The sequence below is a fragment of the Catharus ustulatus genome, chromosome 30 (genome assembly GCF_009819885.2).
Source record: "Catharus ustulatus isolate bCatUst1 chromosome 30, bCatUst1.pri.v2, whole genome shotgun sequence".
Taxonomy (NCBI): domain Eukaryota; kingdom Metazoa; phylum Chordata; class Aves; order Passeriformes; family Turdidae; genus Catharus; species Catharus ustulatus.
In genome coordinates, this window is record NC_046250.1 from 821,573 (window position 1) to 843,440 (window position 21,868).

General features: G+C 63.2%; 3 protein-coding genes across 3 annotated transcripts; 1 reads left to right on the forward strand and 2 right to left on the reverse strand.

Moving 5' to 3' along the window:
• MTX1 (metaxin 1) lies at positions 1-3,287 on the forward strand. The gene is made up of 8 exons (XM_033083077.2): positions 1-114; positions 197-266; positions 1,369-1,448; positions 1,576-1,668; positions 1,963-2,145; positions 2,283-2,359; positions 2,610-2,764; positions 2,889-3,287. Exons 1-8 carry the CDS (start codon positions 34-36, stop codon positions 3,113-3,115), a joined length of 966 nt encoding a protein of 321 aa, XP_032938968.1. The 5' UTR covers positions 1-33; the 3' UTR covers positions 3,116-3,287.
• Positions 3,288-4,889: 1,602 nt separating this feature from the next.
• On the reverse strand, positions 4,890-14,927 carry LOC117008879 (lysosomal acid glucosylceramidase-like). Its single transcript, XM_033082982.2, has 20 exons — positions 14,581-14,927; positions 14,203-14,394; positions 13,980-14,126; positions 13,715-13,848; positions 13,207-13,379; positions 12,868-13,102; positions 11,938-12,162; positions 11,706-11,869; positions 11,503-11,628; positions 8,687-8,766; positions 7,653-7,760; positions 7,347-7,538; positions 7,124-7,270; positions 6,857-6,990; positions 6,176-6,348; positions 5,838-6,075; positions 5,534-5,758; positions 5,281-5,444; positions 5,079-5,204; positions 4,890-4,998 (listed from the first exon to the last, which is right to left on the reverse strand). The coding sequence occupies exons 1-20, from the start codon at positions 14,639-14,641 to the stop codon at positions 4,890-4,892; spliced, it is 3,153 nt and encodes a 1,050-aa protein (XP_032938873.2). The 5' UTR covers positions 14,642-14,927.
• Positions 14,928-18,477: 3,550 nt separating this feature from the next.
• Positions 18,478-21,524, reverse strand: LOC117008877 (lysosomal acid glucosylceramidase-like). The gene is made up of 10 exons (XM_033082980.2): positions 21,281-21,524; positions 20,809-21,000; positions 20,588-20,734; positions 20,373-20,506; positions 20,121-20,293; positions 19,791-20,028; positions 19,456-19,680; positions 19,209-19,372; positions 18,940-19,065; positions 18,478-18,844 (listed from the first exon to the last, which is right to left on the reverse strand). The coding sequence occupies exons 1-10, from the start codon at positions 21,345-21,347 to the stop codon at positions 18,742-18,744; spliced, it is 1,569 nt and encodes a 522-aa protein (XP_032938871.1). The 5' UTR covers positions 21,348-21,524; the 3' UTR covers positions 18,478-18,741.
• Between the last annotated feature and the right edge of the window lie 344 nt (positions 21,525-21,868).

Genomic DNA, 21,868 nt, shown 5'->3' on the forward strand with positions numbered 1-21,868 from the left:
GGGGCCGCCCGTCCGGTTCCGGGTCGGCGGAAGATGGCGGCGCCCATGGAGCTGTTCTGCTGGGCCGGGGGCTGGGGGCTGCCCTCGGTGGACCCCGACTGCCTGGCTGTGCTGGTGAGCGGCGGGGCCGGTGCGGGGCCGGGCCGGGGTCCCGCGGGCAGCCCCCGCTCTATCGTTCCCTCCCTCCCTCCCGCAGACCTACGCGCGGTTCACGGGGGCGCCGCTGAAGGTGCACCGGGTCACCAGTCCCTGGAGGAGCCCCTCCGGTAAGGGCCCCGCCGAGGATACCGGCACCACCGGGACCCCCCAGGCCCCCATCGCCGCCCCGTGATCCCCCATTCCCCACCGCTACACCCTCTAAACATTCTGCGCCCCATTACAGCCTCCCACCCCATCTTATCCCTCATGTGCTGCGGCTCCACACCGCTGGATCCCCTGCCCATTGCACCCTGTTATCACACTGCACCCCTCTTGCCCTATGGCCTCTCCTCCCCACATGGCACCATCCTGCCTTACTGTACCCTCCTGTACCTCATCACACCCCCATCCCAATACCACCATCACCATCTTATTACACCCCCGGCCCCATCACACCCTCCCGCCCCATTGCATCCCTCACGTCCTGTGCCCCTGACTGCACCTTCCCACCCTCTCATCTTAGTGTACCCCCTTGTCCTGTGTCCCTCCTACCACTGCACTTCCCTCTATCCTGTCACACCCCCACCATGTCACCACCATCCTGTCCCATCATCAATCTTGTCCTATTGTACCCTCATGCCCCATCACACCCCCTGTCCCATTGCACCCCCACCCCACTGCAACTCGTGTCCCATTGAACACCCCCATCACACCCCCCACCTCACTGCACCCCCTTTTCTTCTGTGTCATCATTGACCTCTTATGCCCCATTACTCCCCCTGTGCCATCACCCCCCATTGCATCCCCCTGTCCATCACCCACCCCCACTCACCACCACAATCCCCTTGTCCCAGCACATTCCCCATTTCTCATCACACAGTTTCTACCTCCTCCCCTGCACTGCTCTGTCCCCACTTCACTTTACACCCCTGTCACTGCCTCGTGCCCTTCATCCAAGCATGGGGGTCCATTTCCCATTCCAGCCCCCTGCACCCCTCACCTGCTCAGGGTGCCCCCAGGGGGGTCCATTCCCCATTCCAGCCCCCTGCACCCCTCACCTGCTCAGGGTGCCCCTGGTGTGGTCCATTCCCCATTCCAGCCCCCTGCACCCCTCACCTGCTCAGGGTGCCCCCAGGGGGGTCCATTCCCCATTCCAGCCCCCTGCACCCCTCACCTGCTCAGGGTGCCCCCGGGCACAGTGACTGCAGCCCCCACTCCCCCTGCCCGCAGGGCATCTGCCCGCGCTGAAGACACGGGACGAAGGAACCATCTCCAAACCTCAGCAGATCATAACACACCTCAGGAAACAGGTACAGGGGGGCTTGGGGTCCCCTGTGCCCCAGGCTGTGGGGTAGTGGAGCCCCTCAGGGAGGAGGGAACTCTGTTGTGTCACCCCTGGGATATTCAGTGGGATCAAAGCGGGTGTTTGCTCTGCAGAAGTACAATGCTGACTACGACCTGTCGGCCACGCAGAGCGCGGACACGCTGGCCTTCGTGTCCCTGCTGGAGGAGAAGCTGCTTCCAGTACTGGTGAGGCTCGGGGGGACTGCAGGGAAGGGGTCTCACCAAGGATGGGATCTGCTCCCTGGAGCTGTGCCCAGCTGGCAGCAGAGCCAGAGAGCACTGCCAGCAGCAACATCCCAGGAGCGTGGCGTGGCAGGGATGGGGGTTTAGGGGTGGCAGCAGCTTGTGCAGCCTGGGCTGGGGTCTGCCCTTGACCCCAGTGCTCCTGCAGCCCCTCATGGTCACCAGGGTGCCTCAGTGTGCCAGCAGCACTGGCTGCAGCCCTGCCGTGGCCAGGCTGTGCATTGTTCTCCACCACAGATCCACACGTTCTGGGTGGATGCAAAGAACTACGTGGAGCACACGCGGAAGTGGTACGCAGAAACCATCCCCTTCCCCCTCAACTTCTTCCTGCCCAACGCCATGCACAAGCGGCACCTGGAGCGGCTGCAGCTGATGTGGGGGGATGACTACATGGAGGATGAGGAGAAGCTGGAGAAGGAGGTGAGGGATGGGGTCTGGACACAGTGATCCTCGGTGGTGTCTAAAATCCAAACCGGGGTCTGGGTTCCCCCCTTCTGCTCCCCTGAGCAATGTGGTGGTACCTGGGCAGGTGACAACCCTCTGTCCTCCTCCTGCAGCTCTACCGGGAAGCTCGGGAATGCCTGACTCTCCTCTCCCAGCGCCTCGGCTCCCAGAAGTTTTTCTTTGGAGACTCGTAGGTGGCCAGAGGGGGAGAGGGGAAGGGGCCTGAGAGCCCCAGCAGGGCTGAGGCCCTGTGGTCTGCAGGGGAGCTGCAGCCTTGGTGCATTGCTCTGGGGGTAGAACAAGCGTGCAGGTGACAGGGTGCTGTCCCAAGGTGGGGTAACCACATGTGGTCCCCAGGGGTGCTGAGGCTGGAGGTGGCTGGTGGGTCTGGGTGGCTTTGGGTGGGGACAGTGGCCCAGGCACGGCTCTCTGTGCCCCAGGCCAGCCTCCCTGGACGCCTTAGTCTTCAGCCGCCTGGCGCCTCTCATGAAGGCAAAGCTGCCCAACGGGAAACTGCAGCAGCACCTGAAGTCCCTGCAGAACCTGTGCAACTACTGCACCTCTATCCTCAGCCTTTACTTCCCTTGGGACGGAGGTGAGAGCCATCCCCTGCGTTACCCTGCAGGCTTGGAGTGACCTGTCCCCCCCAGGTGCATCCCCAGCCTGTGCTCCATCTCAGGGTGACCCTTCCCACCCACACCCCTGCTCTGCCCCTCCAGGTGATCCCCTGACCGGCGCCCCTCGGGCTGTGACTACAGATGGCAGTGAAGCAGAGGAGGACCCCCACAAACGGCGCAAGCAGCTGCTGTCGGTGCTGGTGGGGCTGGCGGCCATGCTGGGCTACGCCTTCCTGAGCGGCATCGTCTCCATCCAGCGCGGCAGCGTGGGGCCGGCCGGCCGGCAGCCTGTCACCCTGGAGGAGGAGGAAGAGGAGGAGGAGGAGTGAGGATGAGCTGTGTGACTGTTCCTCCCCAGCCCAGACCCTAGAACTGACTGGTTTTTACTCCAGGAGCCTGGTAGCGCTGCTGCCTGCGGGTGCTCCGCTCTGTGTCCCACCAGGAGCCACAGCCCTCTCCGTGAGAGCATCTCTGCCACACCAATAAACCTCCCTCTCTCCACCTGCACCCTCTCATGCTCGCAGCACCCTCGAGGCCCTTCCCAGTTTCCCCAGTTGCCCAGGCTGGAGTTTTGCAGCAGGCACCAGTGTGTCCTGCCTGTAGCTCTGCCCCTCGCTCCAGCCTTGGGTCTTGCTGAGGACTGGGGACCTAAAAGCATCTGTGGCATCTTGGCAGTGTCCCCTGTCCCTTCTCCAACAGCTGTGGGGCTGAGCCCTTTATCTCTCCTGCGTCATTCCGATGTGGCATCCCCCCGGGCAGTGCAGACAGTTCTGTGGGGCTGGCACCTCCCCTCCACGCTGCTGCCAGCCCGGCTGCCCTAAGCACGGCAGCACAGCCGGGACACAAAGCCAGAGCCAAGGGCAGCCGGGGCTGCTCGTCAGGACACGTCCCCAGCCCAGGAGCACTCCCCGCTGCCAGCGGGACACCCGGAGCCCGCTCCAGCAGCCGGGATCCCTCCAGCACTGACATCTGTTTGCATTCCACCACGCCTGCCAGCGCCGGGGAGCTCCTGCAGCTGGCACAGCTGGAAGTACATCGCGTGGGCTATGAGCGGGGTCGGGGGTGGCCACCTGGGCTCCGTCTGCCCCCGCGGTCCCCTGGGCCACCCGGCGTGGGGCTGGTGCCGGTGTTGGCTGCGCTGCCGTTCCCGCTGGCCGCTGCCGGTTTACGAGTGCACAGATGGAAAGGCGGCGTGGGGCCAGCCCGGCACACAGCCCTCGCTTGTTTGGCCGCCGGCTGCCACTGCCAGCGGCATCCCAGCCCTGCTGCTGCGGTGGCTGAATGTCCCCAGGCTGCGCTCCTGGAGACGCGCCCCCCACCCGGGCACAATGGCCAGGGGGCCCCCACACTGGGCTGGAGCAGAGCCATGGTGCTGGGCCAGCTGCAGAGACTCCCCCGTACTGGGAACTGGGCCCCCACTGGGAGGGGGATGAGTCAGTGCAGCCCCCACCCCCCCAGCCCGCTCCCCTCTAACGTCACTCAGGAAGTATGTGCCCCATGCTCCCGGTTCCCATTAGCTGGAGGGGCTGATGGCTGCTCTAGCAGGAGAAACCACAGCCGCCTGCTCTGGCTGGGGAGAAGCTGGAGCTGCCGACGCCAGAACTCTGCTCTAAATCTAAAACCTGACTGCAGCTGGGCCCCTGGTCCCTGTCAGTTTTGGGCCCTTCCCTGCCTGGGGAATGCTGCAGTGGAAGACAGGAGGGAGATGCCATCCCTTAGGGTGACAGCCTCTTGCATCCCTGCAGCACCATCCCTGTGGGATGTCCCAGGAACCTGGGCAGAAAAGGGATGGGATCCATGGGGCTCTGGAGGTACCATCAGCCTCAAATCTGTCTCGTCTGGCCCCTGGCATAGTCCTGCCCACTGAGCTGGTACCAAGGGGAGGTCAGTGGTTCAGGCAAGTTTGTAGAAAACCTGTTTATTTTATGAAAACATCTAGAAAAGCACAGGCATTGCAGCCCTCGGGTCAAACAAGTCCCCTGGGGCACAGGGAGCTGCAGGGACTGTGCTGCAGCCCCAGCCCCATTGGAGTCTTCTCTCCAAGCTGCCACCAGTACCGTGTTCTGGTGCTGGCACCTCACTCCTCTGCTGGCTGTGGCCATGCTAGGCTGGCTGCTTCCAGAGGAACGTCTGGATGGAGTCGCTGGGAGCCACGGCCTCGATGAAGCCGGCACGTGGGTCAGAGATCCCAAAAGACACGTCCGTGGGGGAGCTGTGGGGAAAGCGAGAGGGGATGGGGGCTCAGTGGGGTCAGCAGGGTCTTTTACCAGGGATCAGAACTGAGCCACTCACCGGTTCAGGACCACCAGGACGATGGCACCGTCGGGGCGCAGGAAAGCCGAGTGCTCCAGCTCACACCGGCGGCACTTCTTGGAGACCGCCAGTCCCACACGCTGTGAGCCCTCGGGGATGAACTTGCTGTGGGGACAAGCAGAGTCAGAGTCTGGTACTTAGCATGTGGTACTGGAGCCAGCAGCATGTGGCTCCAACACACCTGAAGTGGCCCAGGTGGTAGAACATGGGCTGCTTGTAGAAGATGTCTTTGCTGCTGTCCACAATGACGGGGCTGTCCACATAGTTCTTGCTCCAGTTGGGGCCTCCCTCCATGTCCAGGGCCAGGTTCCAGTCTGTCCAGCCTGTCACGTAGTTGTTGAGGTTCTGTGGGGCAGGGGGTGGTACTGAGCCACAGGCAGGCCCAGGGGCTGGCCAGGGTGGCCGGAGTGTCCATAGCTCCCACCAGGCCCTACCGTCAGGATGCTGTGGCTGTACTTGCTCCCACGGTCCCAGCCACCCAGCACCACCCTGGGCTCCCAGAAGTAGGAGCCTGTGGAAGCCTCTGTGGAGAGGAGGAAGTAGTCTGGGAAGAGGTGATGGGTGATGGAGAGTGTCAGGTCGATGGGCGCCAGGAAATCCAGGTACCAGTGGATGCCGATGCCGCTGATGTAGCTGGCAGCCACAGGGTCTTTAAGAACCTGGCAGGAGAAAAGCATCACCAGTGCCCAGGACTGGGGGATCTGCTGTGGGGCCAGGACAGTTGCTATGGGGACTCACCACCTCAGCCCAGTAGGGCAGCATCACCCTCTGGTCATCCAGGATGATGAGCTGGACATGGCGGTGGGAGCTGTTGGCCAGTGCCGGGCCCAGGTCCTGGGCAATGAAATCCCTCTGGTGCTCAGGGGAGAAGCCCAGGCACTGGAAGGGGTAGAAGACGATCTCACCAGCTGTGGGCTCGTTCCCTGCTGTCACTGCCCAGAAGGTCAGGTTGTGCTTGGCGTATTCATCCAGGAACCTGGTGTGGGGTAGATGGTGAACAGATCTGTTGTACCTGTGCCAGCCCCAGCTCCAGCTATGGCATCCCCAGCACCCACTGCACTCCTGTGCCCCCTCACCGGATGAAGTACTTGGCCCAGGCCCGGTGGTACTTGTCCCCAGGGCTGCCCTTCAGTGTTCCCCTCCCTGTCATCGCTCCATTCGTCTTCATCCAGACTGGGGAGGTCCAGGGGCTGGCGTACAGTGACAGCGGCCGCTTGGCCACTGCCTGGGCTGCTTGGAGGATGGGGATCTGGGGAGAAGTGGGATGGAACAGAGCTCTCCAGGTCTGTCCCAGTGCTGGCAGTGCAGGCAGCAGGAGTCATCTCCCTCCCCAGAGGTGGGAAGCTGCTCCTTTTCCCCATCCCATCCCATCCCATCCCATCCCATCCCATCCCATCCCATCCTACCCCATCCCATCCCATCCCATCCCATCCCATCCCATCCCACCCATGTGTAAAGATGAGGCCTCTCCCTCCCCATTGGAAGTGCTCCCCTTCCTATTTCATCTCACCCCATCCTATCCCATGATATCCCCATCTTTTCTCCCACCCAGGTGGAAGGATGTGTCCTGTCCCTCCCAATCAGCAGGAGCTCCCTTTCATCCCCTGTCCTTTCTGTCCCATCCCGTCCCATCCCATCCCATCCCGTCCCGTCCCATCCCATCCCATCCCATCCCATCCCATCCCATCCCATCCCATCCCATCCCATCCCACCCAGGCAGCAGACCCAGTCCCTCAGGCTCTTCCTGCAGGACTCACCTTCATGTGTGTGTCCTCCTCTGTCAGGTTGAAATGTCTGAGCTCGAAGTCGCCCTCGGCATCGGCGTAGGTGTACAGGCGGACGGAGAAGTCGGTGCTAGCCATGGGCACACGCACCAGGTTGTACTCAATGCCTGAAAACAGGGCAGGTGGTGATGACATCCTCGAGTTTCATTTGGGGGTCCAGATCCCCCAGCCCCTCAGAACAAATCACAGCAGCCAAACCCCAGCTCTGCCACCCAACAGCGTTGCCTACCCTGGGCTCACCTTCCTCGGAGAAGTAGGAGCGGAGCAGGTGGTTCTGGGCATCCTTGGACAGGGACTGGATGTTGATGGCAGCTGCGTCAGTGATGGAGCCACCAAACCCCTTCACCTTCTGATACCTCTGTGCTGTGTCCAGGGTGAGGTGGAAATCTGTGGGGACACACAGTGTCACCATCCCTGCCCTGTAGGACAGAGTGTCTCAGAGCAGGTGCAGCCAGGGTGGTACCTGGGCTCTTGGTGTTGTGCTGGAAGCTCCCCTCGCTCCTCTCCAGCCGCTTGCCAGCCTTGCTGCTCTCGTATTTGACGTAGGAGCCGGGGGCTGGCAGGACCAGGGGGTCCAGCGTGTCACAGTACGTGGCACTGCAGGCACAGACCAGTGAGCCGTGCCCAAAATCCTTGGCATCACAGGGACGGCCACCTGCAGCAGAGGAAAGACTGGGTGGGCACCAAGGGCTGTGGCAGGAACCCAGCTCATCCCTTTGACCCATGACAGACTCCAAATCCACCACCCTCCAAAGCCCAGGGCACATACCTGTGGCCTGCAGGGCCGCCTGTGCCAGCAGGAGCCAGCCCAGGACACTGGCACAGCCTGGCCCCATGGCACCTCTGCTGCAGCGCTCAGACGATGCCGACGGACACTCTGGAGCAGAGGGAGGTGTCAGCATTCAGAGCTTCTCAGCCTGACTCACACACGGGGACAGAGACACAGGGCAGGGAGAGCCCCAGCAGGGGACTGCCCAGGGACTGTGGGGAAAACTAGACTCCCCCTGCCAGGGCTAAACCTGTCCTGCCCTCTACCCACTGCTGCAGCCCAGCACTCACCTTCCCTCCCACTCCTCCAGAGTCTACCACCAGTTCTGCCTAGGTCCCAGGAGGGAGTGCAGCCCCCCAGGTGTGGGCAGCCCCCAGGTGTGAGCCACCCCACCAGCCTGCTGTTCTGTTCCCAGCCACCCACACTGGTAGCAACTTTGTTCACTCCCATCAGCTCCCTCCCACTCCTTCTCCCTCCTCACTTGTTCCACAGCTGTCCCATGCCATGTCACGCCATGCTGCATCACCCCATGTATCCCCAGTGCCTCCCGAGCCGTGGCCAGGAGCAAACAGCTCCACACTCCCAATCCCACGTGAGGCAGCTGGGGCTTGTCCAGTCAGAGCAGTTTGGGGCTCAAGCCCCAGCATGGAGAGTCCCACATTCCCCAGTTCTATGCAGGTGTTCACACCCTGTCCTGTCCTGGCTGAGCAAGGAGCCTCTCAAGGAGAGCACAGGAGGGGCCACCTCCAAGCCTCGGGACCCTGGTGCCAGACTGAGGACACCTGGGGACCTCTGCCAAGGTGGGATGGTGCCGTAGTGCTGCTCCCCAAGTTCTTGTGGGATGTGGAGTGTGGCCAGGCAGCCATCCCACCTCCATTGCCTCCCACTCTGCCTGGGAACGATGCCCAGCTCGGCCAGGGCATGGCCTCAGCATGGTCCTGCTGCCCAGGGCTGTCCCATGCCCATCCCTGTCCCATGCCCATCCCTGTCCCCATTCCCACCTGCTGAAGCTGCCTCGGATCCAGGGGACTCACCTGCCGCCAAACCACCTCTTGCTGTGTCTCTGTGGCAGCGGGACCTGTGTCCTGCCTGTGCCTGATGGGAGGTGACGCTTCTGGTGGAGCAGGAAAGGTGAGTTTGGAATGGGACAGCTCATGGGACTCTATGTTTGAAGAGGAGCCTGGGGATGATTTTGCAACCTGGCTCCAACGAGCTTTCCACACACCACAGCATTTGCAAAGCTCTCCTGAAACCTGTTCCAGTGGCCAGAGGGGAGCTGGGGAGGGGAGGATGCTCACCAGCCCCCCAAGTGCCTCCAGCACCCCCAGAGCCAGGCCTGCCACGTTCCCTTTGGGAATAGCCCCACAGGAGCAGCCCTGTGTCCCCGGGACACCTCGGACAGGGCAGAGCTGGCTGTGCCCACCCACAGTCCCTGCTCACCCCACCCAGCAGCAGCTCGGCTTTGCCACAGTCAGTGCCTCTGCCACGACCTGTGTCCCGTTTGTGGCTGCTCCAGGACCTTTCCTGGCACGGGCAGAGGCAGCAGGCGGTCACGGCAGGGACCCCCGACCCCTGGTGCTGGCCCCGAGGGCGATGGGCACAGCGGGGGCTGCAGGCGCTGCCTACCGAGCCCCCCACGCCGGAGCCCCACGCCGCAGAGGGCTGGGTGGAGCCCGCTGCAGCAGTTTATCATCTGCAAAACAAGTCTGGGCTCCGCACCGTCTAATTTGGGATTCTTCCTAATTGCAGGCATCTGCTCCGCCGGAGAAACAGGAGGCGGGCAGAGGCACGGGGGGAGTGGCATCTGCCCCGGGGTCCCCTTGGGGCAGCTGGTGAAGGGTGGCCAGGGTGGGAGACCCCCACCCAAGGAGCACAGCCCCTCACTGAGTGTCACTGCCCCACCCAGGAGCCACAGCCCCTGGCCCAGGCTCAGGGAGCCAGCGCAGAGGGGCTGGGCCAAAGCCTTTCCCTGCTCACTTGTCCCTGAGCACTGCTGGACACCAGGGATGAGGGCTCCATTTGTGGACCATGCTGTGGCACAGCAGAGGTCTGGTGTCCCTTGGGAAGGGGACATTCCCAAGGTGTCAGGAATAGCATGGAGCAGGACTGGGCGCTGATGAGGTCACACCTCCAATCCTGGGGGTCAGTCCTGTGACCCTCATGACAAAAGGGGCTGGAGCATGTCCAGAGAAGGGGATGGAGCTGAGGAGGGATGTGGAGCACAAGGAGAGCCTGAGGGAGCTGGGGGGGCTCATCCTGAAGAAAAGGAGGCTCAGGAGGGACCCTCTGGCTCTGCCCTGACAGGAGAGTGCAGCCAGGTGGGGGTCAGACATTTTTCCCAAGAGACCAGACAAGAGGAAATGGCTTCAAGTTGCATCAAGAGAGCTGTGGCATTTCCCAGGAGAGGTTTAGGTTGAATATTAAAGAAAATGTCTTCATGGACAGGACTGTCCAGCCCTGGCATTGGCTGCCTGGTGCAGCGGTGGAGTTGCCATCCCTGGAGGGATTTAACAAATGTGTATGGAGCATTTGGGGACGTGATTTAGGGCTGGCCTTGGCAGTGCTGAGGGAACGGTTGGACTTGATGATCTTTGAGGCCTTTTCCAACCTCAAGGATTCCATGATTCTATTCTATGATTCTGAGCACAGGCAGCTCAACCCAGATGCCGTTGGGGCCAGCATTCCCCAGGAACACGGATAAAGCACAGCCCAGGCTGATGTGCTCCATGAACAGGGCTGGGACAGAGCCCGGTGCCACCTTCACACCACACTCCAATAAACCAGCTGTAAAGCCTCAGGGTTTTTCGTTTTCCCCAACCTCAGCAGTTCCGTGGCTCTCACACAGGGGCATTGGCCAAGGGGAGCTCTGGCTTTCTCATTCCTGTACTTCAAAGATGCTGTAACGTTCCCAAAGGCACAGGGAATACTGTAACTGGTATTTAGGGAAAGCAAACAGGACGGGGAGGTCATTGCGGGCTGCGGTCGGTGCCGGCCACAGCCAGAATAGAGGGGACTCTGTCCAGAGGCCACCCTGAAGAGGTGGCACCAGCCTAATTTGTCCATAAGGTTTGGTGGATGGAGGACACTAAAATCATTTACTCTGCCTTTCTGACAGCGTCTGACATTTGGATTTTAAAAAAATTCCCCCCAAAAAAGTCGGCTGGGGAAAACCAACAGCACATATGGAATGAATCAAGGGCTGGCAGCGGCGGAGGCTCCAGCTGCAGGGATAAACAAGGAGCCACCCGCAGGCCACGGGGGCCGGAGCCCCCGGGGCACCCCTGGCCCCGCGCCGCCCCGCCGAGGAAAACCGAGCGATTTCCGAGCGCGTAGAGGAAACACTGACGGGAACGGCGCATTCCGGAGGGAGCGCGTCATGGCTTTACTTGGCGCCCGTAACACACGGGAAGGTTTCAAGGGGGCCACGTGTGGAAGTGTGGTCCAGGACACGGTGCAGAGGGAACTTCCAGGGGGATGGGAAGTGCCGGGAGGGAGGGGAGGCTGGAAAGAGGCCAGACCCCAGAGCCAGGAGCACACGGAGCCTCTGGTGAGGGGCTGCACTCCCAGCAATGGGTCACAAACTGCTTCCATCCTTGAGGGATGCTGGAAAGGCTGCAGGAAGAGTTGACCCCCGGAGCCCCCCAGAGCCCCCCAGCACTCCCCTGGCTATCACTGCTGGTGCCACAGGTAGGTCTGGATGGAGTGGGCTGGAGCCACAGTCTCAATGAACCCCATGGCAGGGTCCCGGATTCCAAACGGCACATCCCGGCCAAACCTGGGGGGCGAGAGGAGCTGAGCAGGTCGGCACAGCCAGGACTGAGCATCACCCCCGTCCCCTGCCCGGCCTGACCTGTTGAGGACCACCAGGACAAGGGCACCATCGGGGCGCAGGACGGCCACGTGCTCCAGCTGGCACAGGAGGCAGCGGCGGCTTCTGTGCAGCCCCACCCGCCGGGAGCCCTCGGGGATGAACTTGCTGTGGGGAGACGACCAGCAGAGGGGTTCTGCCCCTGCTCTGGGGCTGGCAGCAGCACCTGAGACCCCCTGACCCACCTGAAGTGGCCCATGTGGTAGAACATGGGCTGCTTGTAGAAAACATCTTTGCTTCCGTCCACGATGACTGGGCTGTCCACAAAGTTCTTGACCCAGTTGGGGCCTCCCTCCAGATCCAGAGCCAGATTCCAGTCGGTCCAACCAGACACAAAGTGGTTCATGACCTGGGGGAGCAGGGAAGGGGCTGAGTGGGGCTCCCCCCAGCCCCGGGCGGGCAGGGTGGGGGCCGTACCGTCAGGATGCTGTAGCTGTAGTGGTCCCCCCGCTCCCAGCAGCCCAGGGACACGGCGAAGCGGAACATGAAGAAGCCGGTGCAGGCCTCCGTGTAGAGCAGGAAATGGTCAGGGAAGAGCTTGTGGGTGGCCTCCAGGCTGCAGCCAGGTGGGACAATGGCATCCAGGTACCAGTGGACCGCCAGGCCGGCCACGTAACGGGCAGCTGTGGCATTTCCCAGGACCTGGGGAGCAAAGCAGATGCCTCATACCGGGGCTACCCGTGCCTGAAACCTGCAGCGACGGACACACGGATTCCCTGAGCCTGTGGTCTCCCAGGGCCACTTCTTGTCCCCTCCCACAGGTACAACAGCCCACCCCACCTGCAGCACCCCTTTGAGCAGCACCCTAGCATGGATCTAGTGCCCCAACATGGCTTTGGCACCTCGCTGGGTGCAGTGCTAAGGGGGTGGGGCACAGGTTTGCCCCTCAGTGGGCCCCTTGCCCCCCACCTGGCTCTTCTGCTGCCTGGTCCTCCCTCCACATCCCCCTGGTGTGCTCCAGCCCTGTGGCTGGATGCAAAGGAAGGGCACACTGCCCAGCTCGAAGCTGGGGCAGGAGCATGTTTTACTTTCTTTCCTCCTGGTTTAAGGCAATTCCCCCAAGCAGCCCTTGCAGCACTGTGGGGAAACCAGATCAGCCAAACCACCCAGAAAAGGTGCTGGTGTCCAGCAGCACTGCCAGGATCCAGGGATCCAGGATGTGAGTGCCACCTCCTGTCCTCACTCCCGCCGGGCACATGCGGAGGCGGCTACTCCAGACGGAGCCCGCTCCGGCAGACCCGGTTTGCTCCCACTCTCTAGGGCTGGGAGAGGCTGCTGGCTCCATTTCCCATAAAGTCTGGGGCTGGGGTGTGAGGTGGAGGGGAAGGAAAGGACGCTGCTCTTCACCACTTTGGCCCAGTGTGGGAGGTGGATGCGCTGGTCGTCGAGCATGAGGAGCCGTGTGCGGTGGGGGCTGCGGACCAGCGCGGGGCCCAGGTCCTCAGCGATGAAATCCCGCTGTTGTGCGGCCGTGAAGGCAATGGTAGGGGCCTGGGGGGGCGTGAAGAGCCCTGCCAGCGGCTCGTTCTGCGCTGTCACTGCCCAGAAAGTCACGTTGTGTTTGGCGTATTCATCCAGGAACCTGGTGAAGAGAGGGAGGGCAGAATCAGCTGTGCTGCCCCCCCCACCCCCACCCCACTCCCCAGCTCTCCTGCTGTCCCTCCCAGCCTGGTTTAGAGACAGTACTTGATGAAGTAGTTGGCCCAGGTCTTGTGGTACTTGTCCCCTGCCTTGCCCTTCAGAGTCCCTTTCCCACGGACATCCCCGTTACTCCTCATCCAGGCTGGGGCGGTCCAGGGGCTAGCGAACAGCAACAGTGGTCGCTTGCTCATGGCCAAAGCTCGGCACAGGAGGGGAATCTGTGGGAGGGGGCAGAGGGACAGGGTGAGCTGCAGCTCCCCTGAACCGCAGGGACCAGCATGGGAGGAAGGGGAGAACTCAAGGGACCTCAGCAGGGACTGGTAGGTAGCAAGCACCACCCCACGGCACAGCGCCCTGGCTCCTCACCCCGCCAGTGCCTGCTGGGATCCGCCAGGACGTGCCCTGGAGGAGGTGCCAGCTCCCACAGGCTGTCCCCATGCACCCTGCCACGGTGTGCAGGGCTCACAGCCCCTGCTGCTGGGGTCCCAGCACACACAGGAGCTCCGGCGTGAGGGGGGACAAGGTGCTGATGGCAGCGGCTTCAGCCTCCCACCTTCATCTTCAAATCCTCGTCCGCCAGCCTGAAGTGCTTCAGCTCGTAGTCGTCAGGGACATCATCGTAGCTATAAGGGCGCACGGAGAAGTCGCTGCAAGCCATGGGGACCCGGATGAGGTTGTACTCAATCCCTGAGGAGCAGGAAAAGCATCAAGCGGCACCGGAGCCAGCATCCAGGTGACGACATCCCTGCGGCAGGGACAGACACAGCCACCTCTGGTGACCCCACGATCTGCTCGCACTCCGTGCCCACACCGCTCACCACACTCAGAGAAGTAGGAGCGCAGCAGGTTGTCCTGGGCCGGCCGTGACAGCTTCAGGATGTTCATGGCAGCAGCATCGGAGAGGGACCCGCCGAAGCCCTTCACGTTCTGGTACAGCGTGGAGATGTTGACAGTCAGCAGCAGCCCTGCAGGAAGAGCCCGGCTCAGTCCGTGGTGCCCTGGGGGTCCCGCGGTGGCACCGCCACCCACCCGCGGCGTTACCTGGGGTGCGCAGACTGCTCTGGAACCTCCCCTCGCTCCTCTCCAGCCGCTTGCCAGCCTTGCTGCTCTCGTACTTGACGTAGGAGCCCGGGGCTGGCAGGACCAGGGGGTCCAGCGTGTCACAGTACGTGGCATTGCAGACGCAGACCACCGAGCCGTGGCCAAAATCCTTGGGGATGCAGGGGCGGGCACCTGGGAGCCGTGGGAGGGTGAGGTGGCTGCCGGCTCAGGGACGTGTCCCCGTCTGCTCTCTCGGCTGCCCCGGGGCGATGCCATTGTTTGTCCCCGTGCTCCGCATCCCGCGCTGTCCCTGCGCTCCTGTCCTTGCCCCAGGGTGCCCAAGCCCCGCTGCCACCCCCGGCACGGCCCCGCGCTCACCTTCCACCCGGGGCCCTGGCAGCAGCAGCAGCAGCCAGCCCAGGATGCCGACAGCCCGCATGGTCCTTCCACGTTCCCCAAGCTCTGGAAGGTCTCAGGGAGCAGCACCTGCGGCGGGGACACCCTCAGTCGAGGCAGGGGGATGGAGGGATCAGCCCCATCTCCCCATCCTCCTCTTCCTCCTTCCAGTGCCATGGAGCTCCTGCCACATACTCCATTCCCCCCAAACACCCTCATCTTGTAGGTAGGTTGGGGGAGGTCCATCTGCCCCAGGAGCCCTCACCCCACCCGCCTTCACCCCAGCTGCTCCCGACCTGCGCTGCCGCCAGCCCTCCTCCTCCTCAGCAGCTCCAGCCTCCCCACCTCGCCTTTACAGGGAGCTGCTCCGAGACCTCCCTCCGCAGCACACCCTCTCCCACCCCCACAGCTCCTCCTTGCTCTCCTCCCGGCCCGTACCTGCCCTCGGGCACGGACCGCCGTGCATCTCCTCACCGAGGGGCTGGGGAGCGCTGGGTCCCCTTTGCCCTCCCCTGCCATGCCAAGGAGGGACAGGGACATGGTGCTGCCAGCTGTGCCTGTCTGAAAGGTCCAACCAGCACAGGGAGGTGTCCTAGGGGCAGATCTGAGACCCCACTGCTATCCCTGAAGGAAGAGCTGATTCCTTTATTTTGTCAGGCAGGGTCTGGATGAGCCCCTGGGAGCCCAGCAGAGCTGAGGGCAGGCTCATGGCACGGCTGTCTGTCCTGCTGGGGACCTGCAACAGCACCCTGGAGCACCCACTTATCCCTGCCCACCACCCCAGTGTCCCCCAGGAGCCACAGGGCCATGCACTCAGCACAGTGAATGTGGCTGCACAGCTCAGGGCAGCATAAACACAGCAGGGGTGGCCACAGGGGAGCTGGGGCTGTTGCCATTCCCTGCCCCAGCCTTTGTCATCGCTCTGCCCAACTCAGCACATGCTGGGGAAGGTGGCAGCAGTGGCAGCAAGTGGGCAATACCCCAGCTCCTGGGTAGGCAGGGCTGCACTCTGGCTGCCAACAGCAGCTGGACCCTGAAAGCTGTCCCAACACCACACCAGGAGCAAAACCCAGCTCTGGTGCTCTCCCTGCTCCTCCAAGAGTGACTCTCCAGTCCATCGAGCCACGGCTGAACTGGGCCAGCTCACCTGGGCACACAGCCCCGACCTGGTGCCTTCACCCAGGATGTTCCCACTGCTGTGGACAGGTACCCATCACTGCAGGGATATCCTCAGCATCTCCACACAGGGGTGCCCCAAGGAATGGAGAGTGGCCAGATCCCAGCCACAGCTCCCAGCCACAGCTCCACTGGCCTGGAGCATCAATCACCAGGTCAGGACTCCCCTGCACAGGGTTAAACTGCTCCGTTAGCTTTCCCTCCATGGGTGGAGCAGCACCTCATGAGTAATTTTCTCCATTTCTGGCATATCAGATGCAGCTCTGGAGCAACTCAATTCATCAATGTTCCTCCTACCCCGTGCACTGCACTGCTCCAGGCCCTGCCACAGCTGCACACCTCTGCTGGGAGCTGAGCCATGCGACACCCGGGCCAGCTGCCACGGGGGCTGGGGCAGATGGGGCCAGGTAGCCCCTGGTTACGTCTCACGGGACAAACAGGTGCCCCAGAAGGGAGCTCCTGTCCCTGTCCCGCTGCACTGTGGATCTCCCACCTCCAAGTGTGATTAAGGTGTGACCAGACTGCTACACCCAGGCTAATGAGCCCCAATTTTGGGGAGGGATTAATAGCTCCCAGGGCAATCAGCCACCTCCAAGCTCACTTCCAGCCATCCAGGATGTCCCCATTCACCTTTTCCCATTCCAAGGTCCAGTCCTTCCTGCCCCCCATCAGCCACAGCCCCCTAGCTGGCTCAGGTCCCACAACTCCTGGAAGCAAAACACTGCGGAGGCTGCTGGAGCTCATCCTTATCAACACCAGCTGATAAGAGCGTCCTGCTGAGCAGGAAAAGTGAGACCCAGGGGCCAGACAACGCCTCACATGGAGCTGCTGGCACAGTAGATACCAGGCAGCCCCATCAAGCCCCCAAAACCACTTCTTGCAGCCAATCTCCAAATCCATGGAGCTCCTGGGGGTGGCAGGGGCTTTGTGGCATTGTGTGACCGCCCTTTGCAGGGCACAGGTGGGCTCATTCCAGGATGGGGTCAAGGGTGTGGGGTCAAAGGAGCCGTCAGAGGAGCCAGGGGGTGAATTTTGTCCCTAAGCCAGGACAGTGTGGATGGGGACACAGGGACATGGAGCTGGGCTGAGTCACCTTTCTGGGGATCACGGCTCTGTAAACACGGATGCCAAAGAGCCTCAGCGTGGCATCGCAGCATCTCCCTCCCAGATCTCAGCTCCTGTCCCCAGCCCAGAGCACGTGGGGACAGTCCTCAGGGTAACCTCTGGCTCCAGGTCAGCTGCTGCAGGACCCCAGCAGCCCCCAGTCACTGTGAGCCTCAAATGAGCCAAGGCTTTGCACAAGAATTAATGAGCCGAGCCCAGCCCAGCGACGTCGGAGGATTCGCCCCCGCTACGTTTATCCCAGAGCCAGTCGGTCCTTGAGCGCCGAGCCGAGCGCAGGGACAAGGGCACGTGGACCTGAGTGATTCAGCATCCGGCCACCAGCTGTTAGCACCAGGGCAGGTAAGCAAGACACAGGTGGGGGAGCGGCCCTGCACCAGGAGGGGGGTGCTCGGAGCAGGGTGATGGGGACGGGACTCGCTGCAGTTATGATCCTGGAGAAACATTTCCCTCTTGTGGACAAACACAAACAGCCTCGGGGCAGGAGCAGGGTGCTCTCCCCTGCCACCAGGATTCTGGTGGCACTCCCCGGAGCTGCAGGTCCCAAGAGCGGTATCGCTGTGGCTCCCTGGCATGCCGGTGTCCCAGGGTGACACTGTCACTCACTGACCACGCCTGGGCTGTGCTCAGCCCACGCAGCATCGGGGCTGTCAGTCCTGACGGCACCCCCGGGCACATCCCGCCTGCACGGATCAGCCCAGGGGCCCCGCCGCCCTCCTCGCCCTGAAATTATGACCTCCCTGCTCTAATCTCCTGCTCTCACACCCTGCCAGCTCCTTCTCTCCTTCCTGGGTGCGCCCACACTCAGCACCCACTCCCGGTCCTGCCCCCGCTTGCTCAAGCCACCCCGGAGCTGTGGTGGGTGCTGAGCCCCTGGTGCAGCCCCCCACCCTCCTCACCGCTGTGGGGACCCCTGGGCTCAGCTCCCATGGGGAACAGCAGGCTCCAGGCAGGGCTGCTGCAGCCTGGCCAGCCTCCCTGTCCCAGGAAAGCCCCAGGAGCAGCTGACACTGCCCTGACCTCAGCCACAGCTGGCTGGGACCAAGACCCCATGCTGTGATGCTCCTGGAGCTGGCCCTGCCTCCAGCCCCGGCCTCAGGGGCTTGGTCTGGGAGAGACATGACCCACACAGCCTGACATCAGGCTGCAAGTGGCTACAGATTGGCAGGAAAAGCACAGAAAGCTAAAGCTTGGCTACAATCCCTGCTCAGCCCTTCCATCAAGGGGGGAGGTGTCCAAGTCCTTTGTCCCTGCTCTTGATACAGCACCCAGAGCATCTGCACTCAGGGTAAATCCCAAGCCACTTGTGAGATCCTAAAAGCTGTCCCCAAAGGCAGCAGGAGCACAGCCGGGCTCTGCTCAGCCCCAGGCAGGCAGCACACGCTTGGAACTGGGAGCACCTCTCAGCAGGGTGAGCCTCGTGGGGAGAGCTGAGGGCAGGGGGTGGGCAGGGAGAGGGGCTGCCCCACGAGGCTCTGCGCTGCTCTCCAGACTCCAGCAGGCTCCATGCCGGGGTGGCACCCGGCCACAGTGCCCAGGAGCAGGGGAGGCACCCAGACGTTTCTCTTCCAGCCGCAGACATCAAGGCAGCATCCGTGTTTAATGTCGGAACAGCAGAACACAGCATTCACAGCCTGTGGGGTCTCCACCCTGAGGGGCACCGGTGTCCCCCTGGCCCTCCTGCTCACGCACGGCGTCCCCGGCCCGGCCTGGCCACTCCAGCTCCAGCACGGCCCCGGGGAACCGCGCACCCTGCACGGCCCGGCCCGAGCCCGCGGGCAGCTGGGGCTGCACGTCCAGCCCGGCTGCGTCCGGCCCCTGGCCAGCCATGGGCGCTCAGCCCCGTCACTGCCGCAGCCACAGGTAGGTCTGGATGGAGTTGGCCGGAGCCACGGCCGCGATGAGGCCGACGGTGTCCGCCAGCCCAAAAGCGATGTCCTGTGGGGAGCTGGGGGGACAGAACAGGGCGGTCAGCCCTGCAGCACCTGCACTGGGCCCAGTGGGATGGGGTCCCACACAGGGGGGCCGGGCTGCAGCACCCACCGGTTCAGCACCACCACGACCACAGCCCCGTCGGGGCGCACGAAAGCCGTGTACTCCAGCGCTGTCTTCTTGGACTCTCTGGAGGCGACAAGCCCCACGCGCTGGGAGCCCTCAGGGATGAATTTACTGAACAGACAAATGAGAAGCAACCTCAGGGTGGGAGTCACACCCCAGCAGAGCTCCTCTCAAGCCAAATTTCCTTGCTCCTCTCAGGATTAGCTGCTGCTGGAGCCCAAGCAGCTTAGCCCATGTTGTGGGCTCCAACACACCTGAAGTGCCCCATGTGGTAGAACATGGGCTGTTTGTAGAAGATGCCTTCACTGCTGTCCACGATGACGGGGCTGTCCACATAGTTCTTGACCCAGTTGGGGCCCCCCTCCAGATCCAGGGCCAGATTCCAGTCAGTCCAGCCAGCCACAAAGTGGTTCAGATTCTGCAACAGGACAGCTCAGATACCTGCCCAACACCAGCAACCCTCCCCAGGGCCCAGAGCACAGGGAAGCACAGGGGCCTCACCATCAGGATGCTGTGGCTGTACTGGTTCCCTCTCTCCCAGCAGCCCAGGATCACATCCCTCTCCCAGAAATGGGCCCCAATGGATGCCTCAGTGGCCAGGATAAAGTAATCAGGGAAGAGCTCATGAGTGGGCAACACTGTGTCCTGTATAGGACCGATGAAGTCCAGGTACCAATGGATGCCGATGCCGTGGACATAGCGAGCTGCCTCCTCATCCTCCAGGACCTGCCAAAGAGAAGAGTCAGTCCCAGGCCCAGCCCTGCACAGGATGGAACACCCAAGCCCCTCACAGGTACCTGGGTCCCCATGATGGCACATCCCCCCAGCACACTCACCACCCTGGCCCAGTGTGGGAGGTGGAGCCGGTTGTCGTCCAGGATGATGAGCTGGATGTGGCGGTGGGAGCTGTTGGCCAGCGCCGGGCCCAGGTCCCGAGCGATGAAGTCCCGCTGCTGCTCAGCTGTGAAGCCCAGGCACTGGAAGGGGTAGTTGTTGATCAGCCCAGCCGTGGGCTCGTTCTCTGCTGTCACTGCCCAGAATGTCACATTGTGCTTGGCGTATTCATCCAGGAACCTGGTATGGAGGGAAGGGGTGAGCTGTGAGGAGCCCCCAGTGCCACCACTGAGAGTCTCCCAGGTATTGCCCTGGCCCCAGCCACTCCTCACCGGACAAAGTAGTTAGCCCAGGTCTTGTGGTATTTGTCCCCTGCCTGCCCCTTCAGTGTCCCCTTCCCCACATAGGACTCGCTGGTCTTCAGCCACTTGGGGGAGGTCCAGGGGCTGGCATACAGTGACAGCAGCCGCTTGCTCATGGCTGAGGCTCGGTGAAGGAGAGGGATCTGCAGGAGGAGGTGGAGGGGCCGACTCAGCTCAGCCCCTGTGACCCTCCACCTCACCCTGCTCCCTCCCATCGCTCGCCTTCAGCTTCGTGTCCTCGTCTCGCAGGCTGAAGTGGGTGAGCTCGTAGTCGTAGGGGACGTCATCATAGGTGTAGGCATGGAGGGAGAAGTCGCAGCTGGCCATGGGGAGCCGGATGAGGTTGTACTCCAGCCCTGCCAGGCACAGAGGGACATGAGGTGTATATGCCAGCACTCATAGTCCCTGTCACCATCCCTGCCTCCCCAACATCCTACCTTCCTCAGAGAAGTACGAGCGCAGCAGGTGATCCTGTGCTCTTTCCGGCAGGGATAAGATGTTGATGGCAGCCGCATCAGTGATGGAACCACCAAAACCCTTCACCCTCTGGAACCTCTGTGTCACATCCAGGGTGAGGACAACATCTGCAGGGAGAGGAGCCCAGCATGACAGGAGGTTGCAGCAGGGTCCATCCCATCCCTGCCCCCCGTGGCAGTACCTGGGGCACAGAGCCTGCGCTGGAATCTCCCCTCGCTCCGCTCCAGCCGCTTGCCAGCCTTGCTGCTCTCATATTTGACATAGGAGCCGACGGCGGGCAGGACCAGGGGGTCCAGCGTGTCACAGTACGTGGTGTTGCAGACACAGACCATGGCATCACGGCCGAAGTACTTGGGGCTGCAGGGCCGGGCGCCTGGGGGGCACGGCAGGGTGGTGGGGGCAGCCTCAGGGACGTGTCCCTGCCAGCTCTCCCACCTTCCCCGGGGGGTGACGCCACTGCCCCCGTGCTCCACACCCCGGCACTCCCGAGCACCGAGCTCCACGCTGCTCCCGGACCCCCCCACAACTCCCGGGCATCCCCGACCACCGACTCCCCAGGAATTCCCTCTCCCTACGCTCCCATCCCGGTCCATCGGGGGTCCCAGGCCGCCCGGGACCCCCCATCCGCTGCACCCAGGGCCTCCCTCGCTCACCTGCGGCCCGGTGCACGGCCAGCAGCACCAGCAGCAGCCGCCAGCACAGGGCACCGACGGTCCGCATGGCCCCGCGGCTCCCGGTGCGCTCGGATCCGGCCCGGCAGCACCGGCTCCGCCTCCAGCCTCACCTTTAAGGGCGCCCGGGCAGCCCCGTCCCGCCCACACCCGGTGCAGGAGCGGCACCGACTCTGGGCGGGCCTGGCCCCGGCCCTTCCCCCGCGAACCGGGACAACCGCGTGGGCGCGGGGCCGCTTCCCCCCGCTCCTCCCCGAGAGGCGCAGGCGGTCGCGGTCCCGGTGCCGGTGCCGGTGCCGGTCCCCCCTCCCTCCCCCCGCCCCGCCGGCACCGGCCGCCCCGTCCTGCGGAGCCGCCACCGGGAACCGGGAGCCGGCACCCCGTGACCGGTCAGCTGACCGCCCGCCCCGCCCCGCCCCGCCCCGCCACGCCCGCCCCGTGACACCGGCCCCGTGGGCGGTGGCGACCACCTTTATTCGGTCTCTAGCGAGGGGCAGTGTCCGCGGGACCGGCCCCGCAGCGCGGCCCGGGCGCAGCCGGGCGGGGAGGAACAGGCACGGCCAGCGCGGG

What these genes read in the sequence shown, in the direction of transcription:
- MTX1 (XM_033083077.2), top strand. Translation starts at nt 34, where the DNA reads ATGGCGGCGCCCATGGAGCTGTTCTGCTGGGCCGGGGGCTGGGGGCTG. An exon ending in AAGTTTTTCTTTGGAGACTC is followed by an intron (nt 2,360 to 2,609) that starts GTAGGTGGCCAG and finishes TCTGTGCCCCAG; the next exon opens with GCCAGCCTCCCTGGACGCCT. An exon ending in TTACTTCCCTTGGGACGGAG is followed by an intron (nt 2,765 to 2,888) that starts GTGAGAGCCATC and finishes CTGCCCCTCCAG; the next exon opens with GTGATCCCCTGACCGGCGCC.
- LOC117008879 (XM_033082982.2), bottom strand. Translation starts at nt 14,641, where the DNA reads ATGCGGGCTGTCGGCATCCTGGGCTGGCTGCTGCTGCTGCTGCCAGGG. An exon ending in TGGGCCAAGTACTTCATCCG is followed by an intron (nt 6,076 to 6,175) that starts GTGAGGGGGCAC and finishes ACCCCACACCAG; the next exon opens with GTTCCTGGATGAATACGCCA. An exon ending in TGCCCTACTGGGCTGAGGTG is followed by an intron (nt 5,759 to 5,837) that starts GTGAGTCCCCAT and finishes TTCTCCTGCCAG; the next exon opens with GTTCTTAAAGACCCTGTGGC.
- LOC117008877 (XM_033082980.2), bottom strand. Translation starts at nt 21,347, where the DNA reads ATGCGGACCGTCGGTGCCCTGTGCTGGCGGCTGCTGCTGGTGCTGCTG. An exon ending in GGCCGTGCACCGGGCCGCAG is followed by an intron (nt 21,001 to 21,280) that starts GTGAGCGAGGGA and finishes CGTGCCCCCCAG; the next exon opens with GCGCCCGGCCCTGCAGCCCC. An exon ending in TACCACATGGGGCACTTCAG is followed by an intron (nt 19,066 to 19,208) that starts GTGTGTTGGAGC and finishes TTGTCTGTTCAG; the next exon opens with TAAATTCATCCCTGAGGGCT.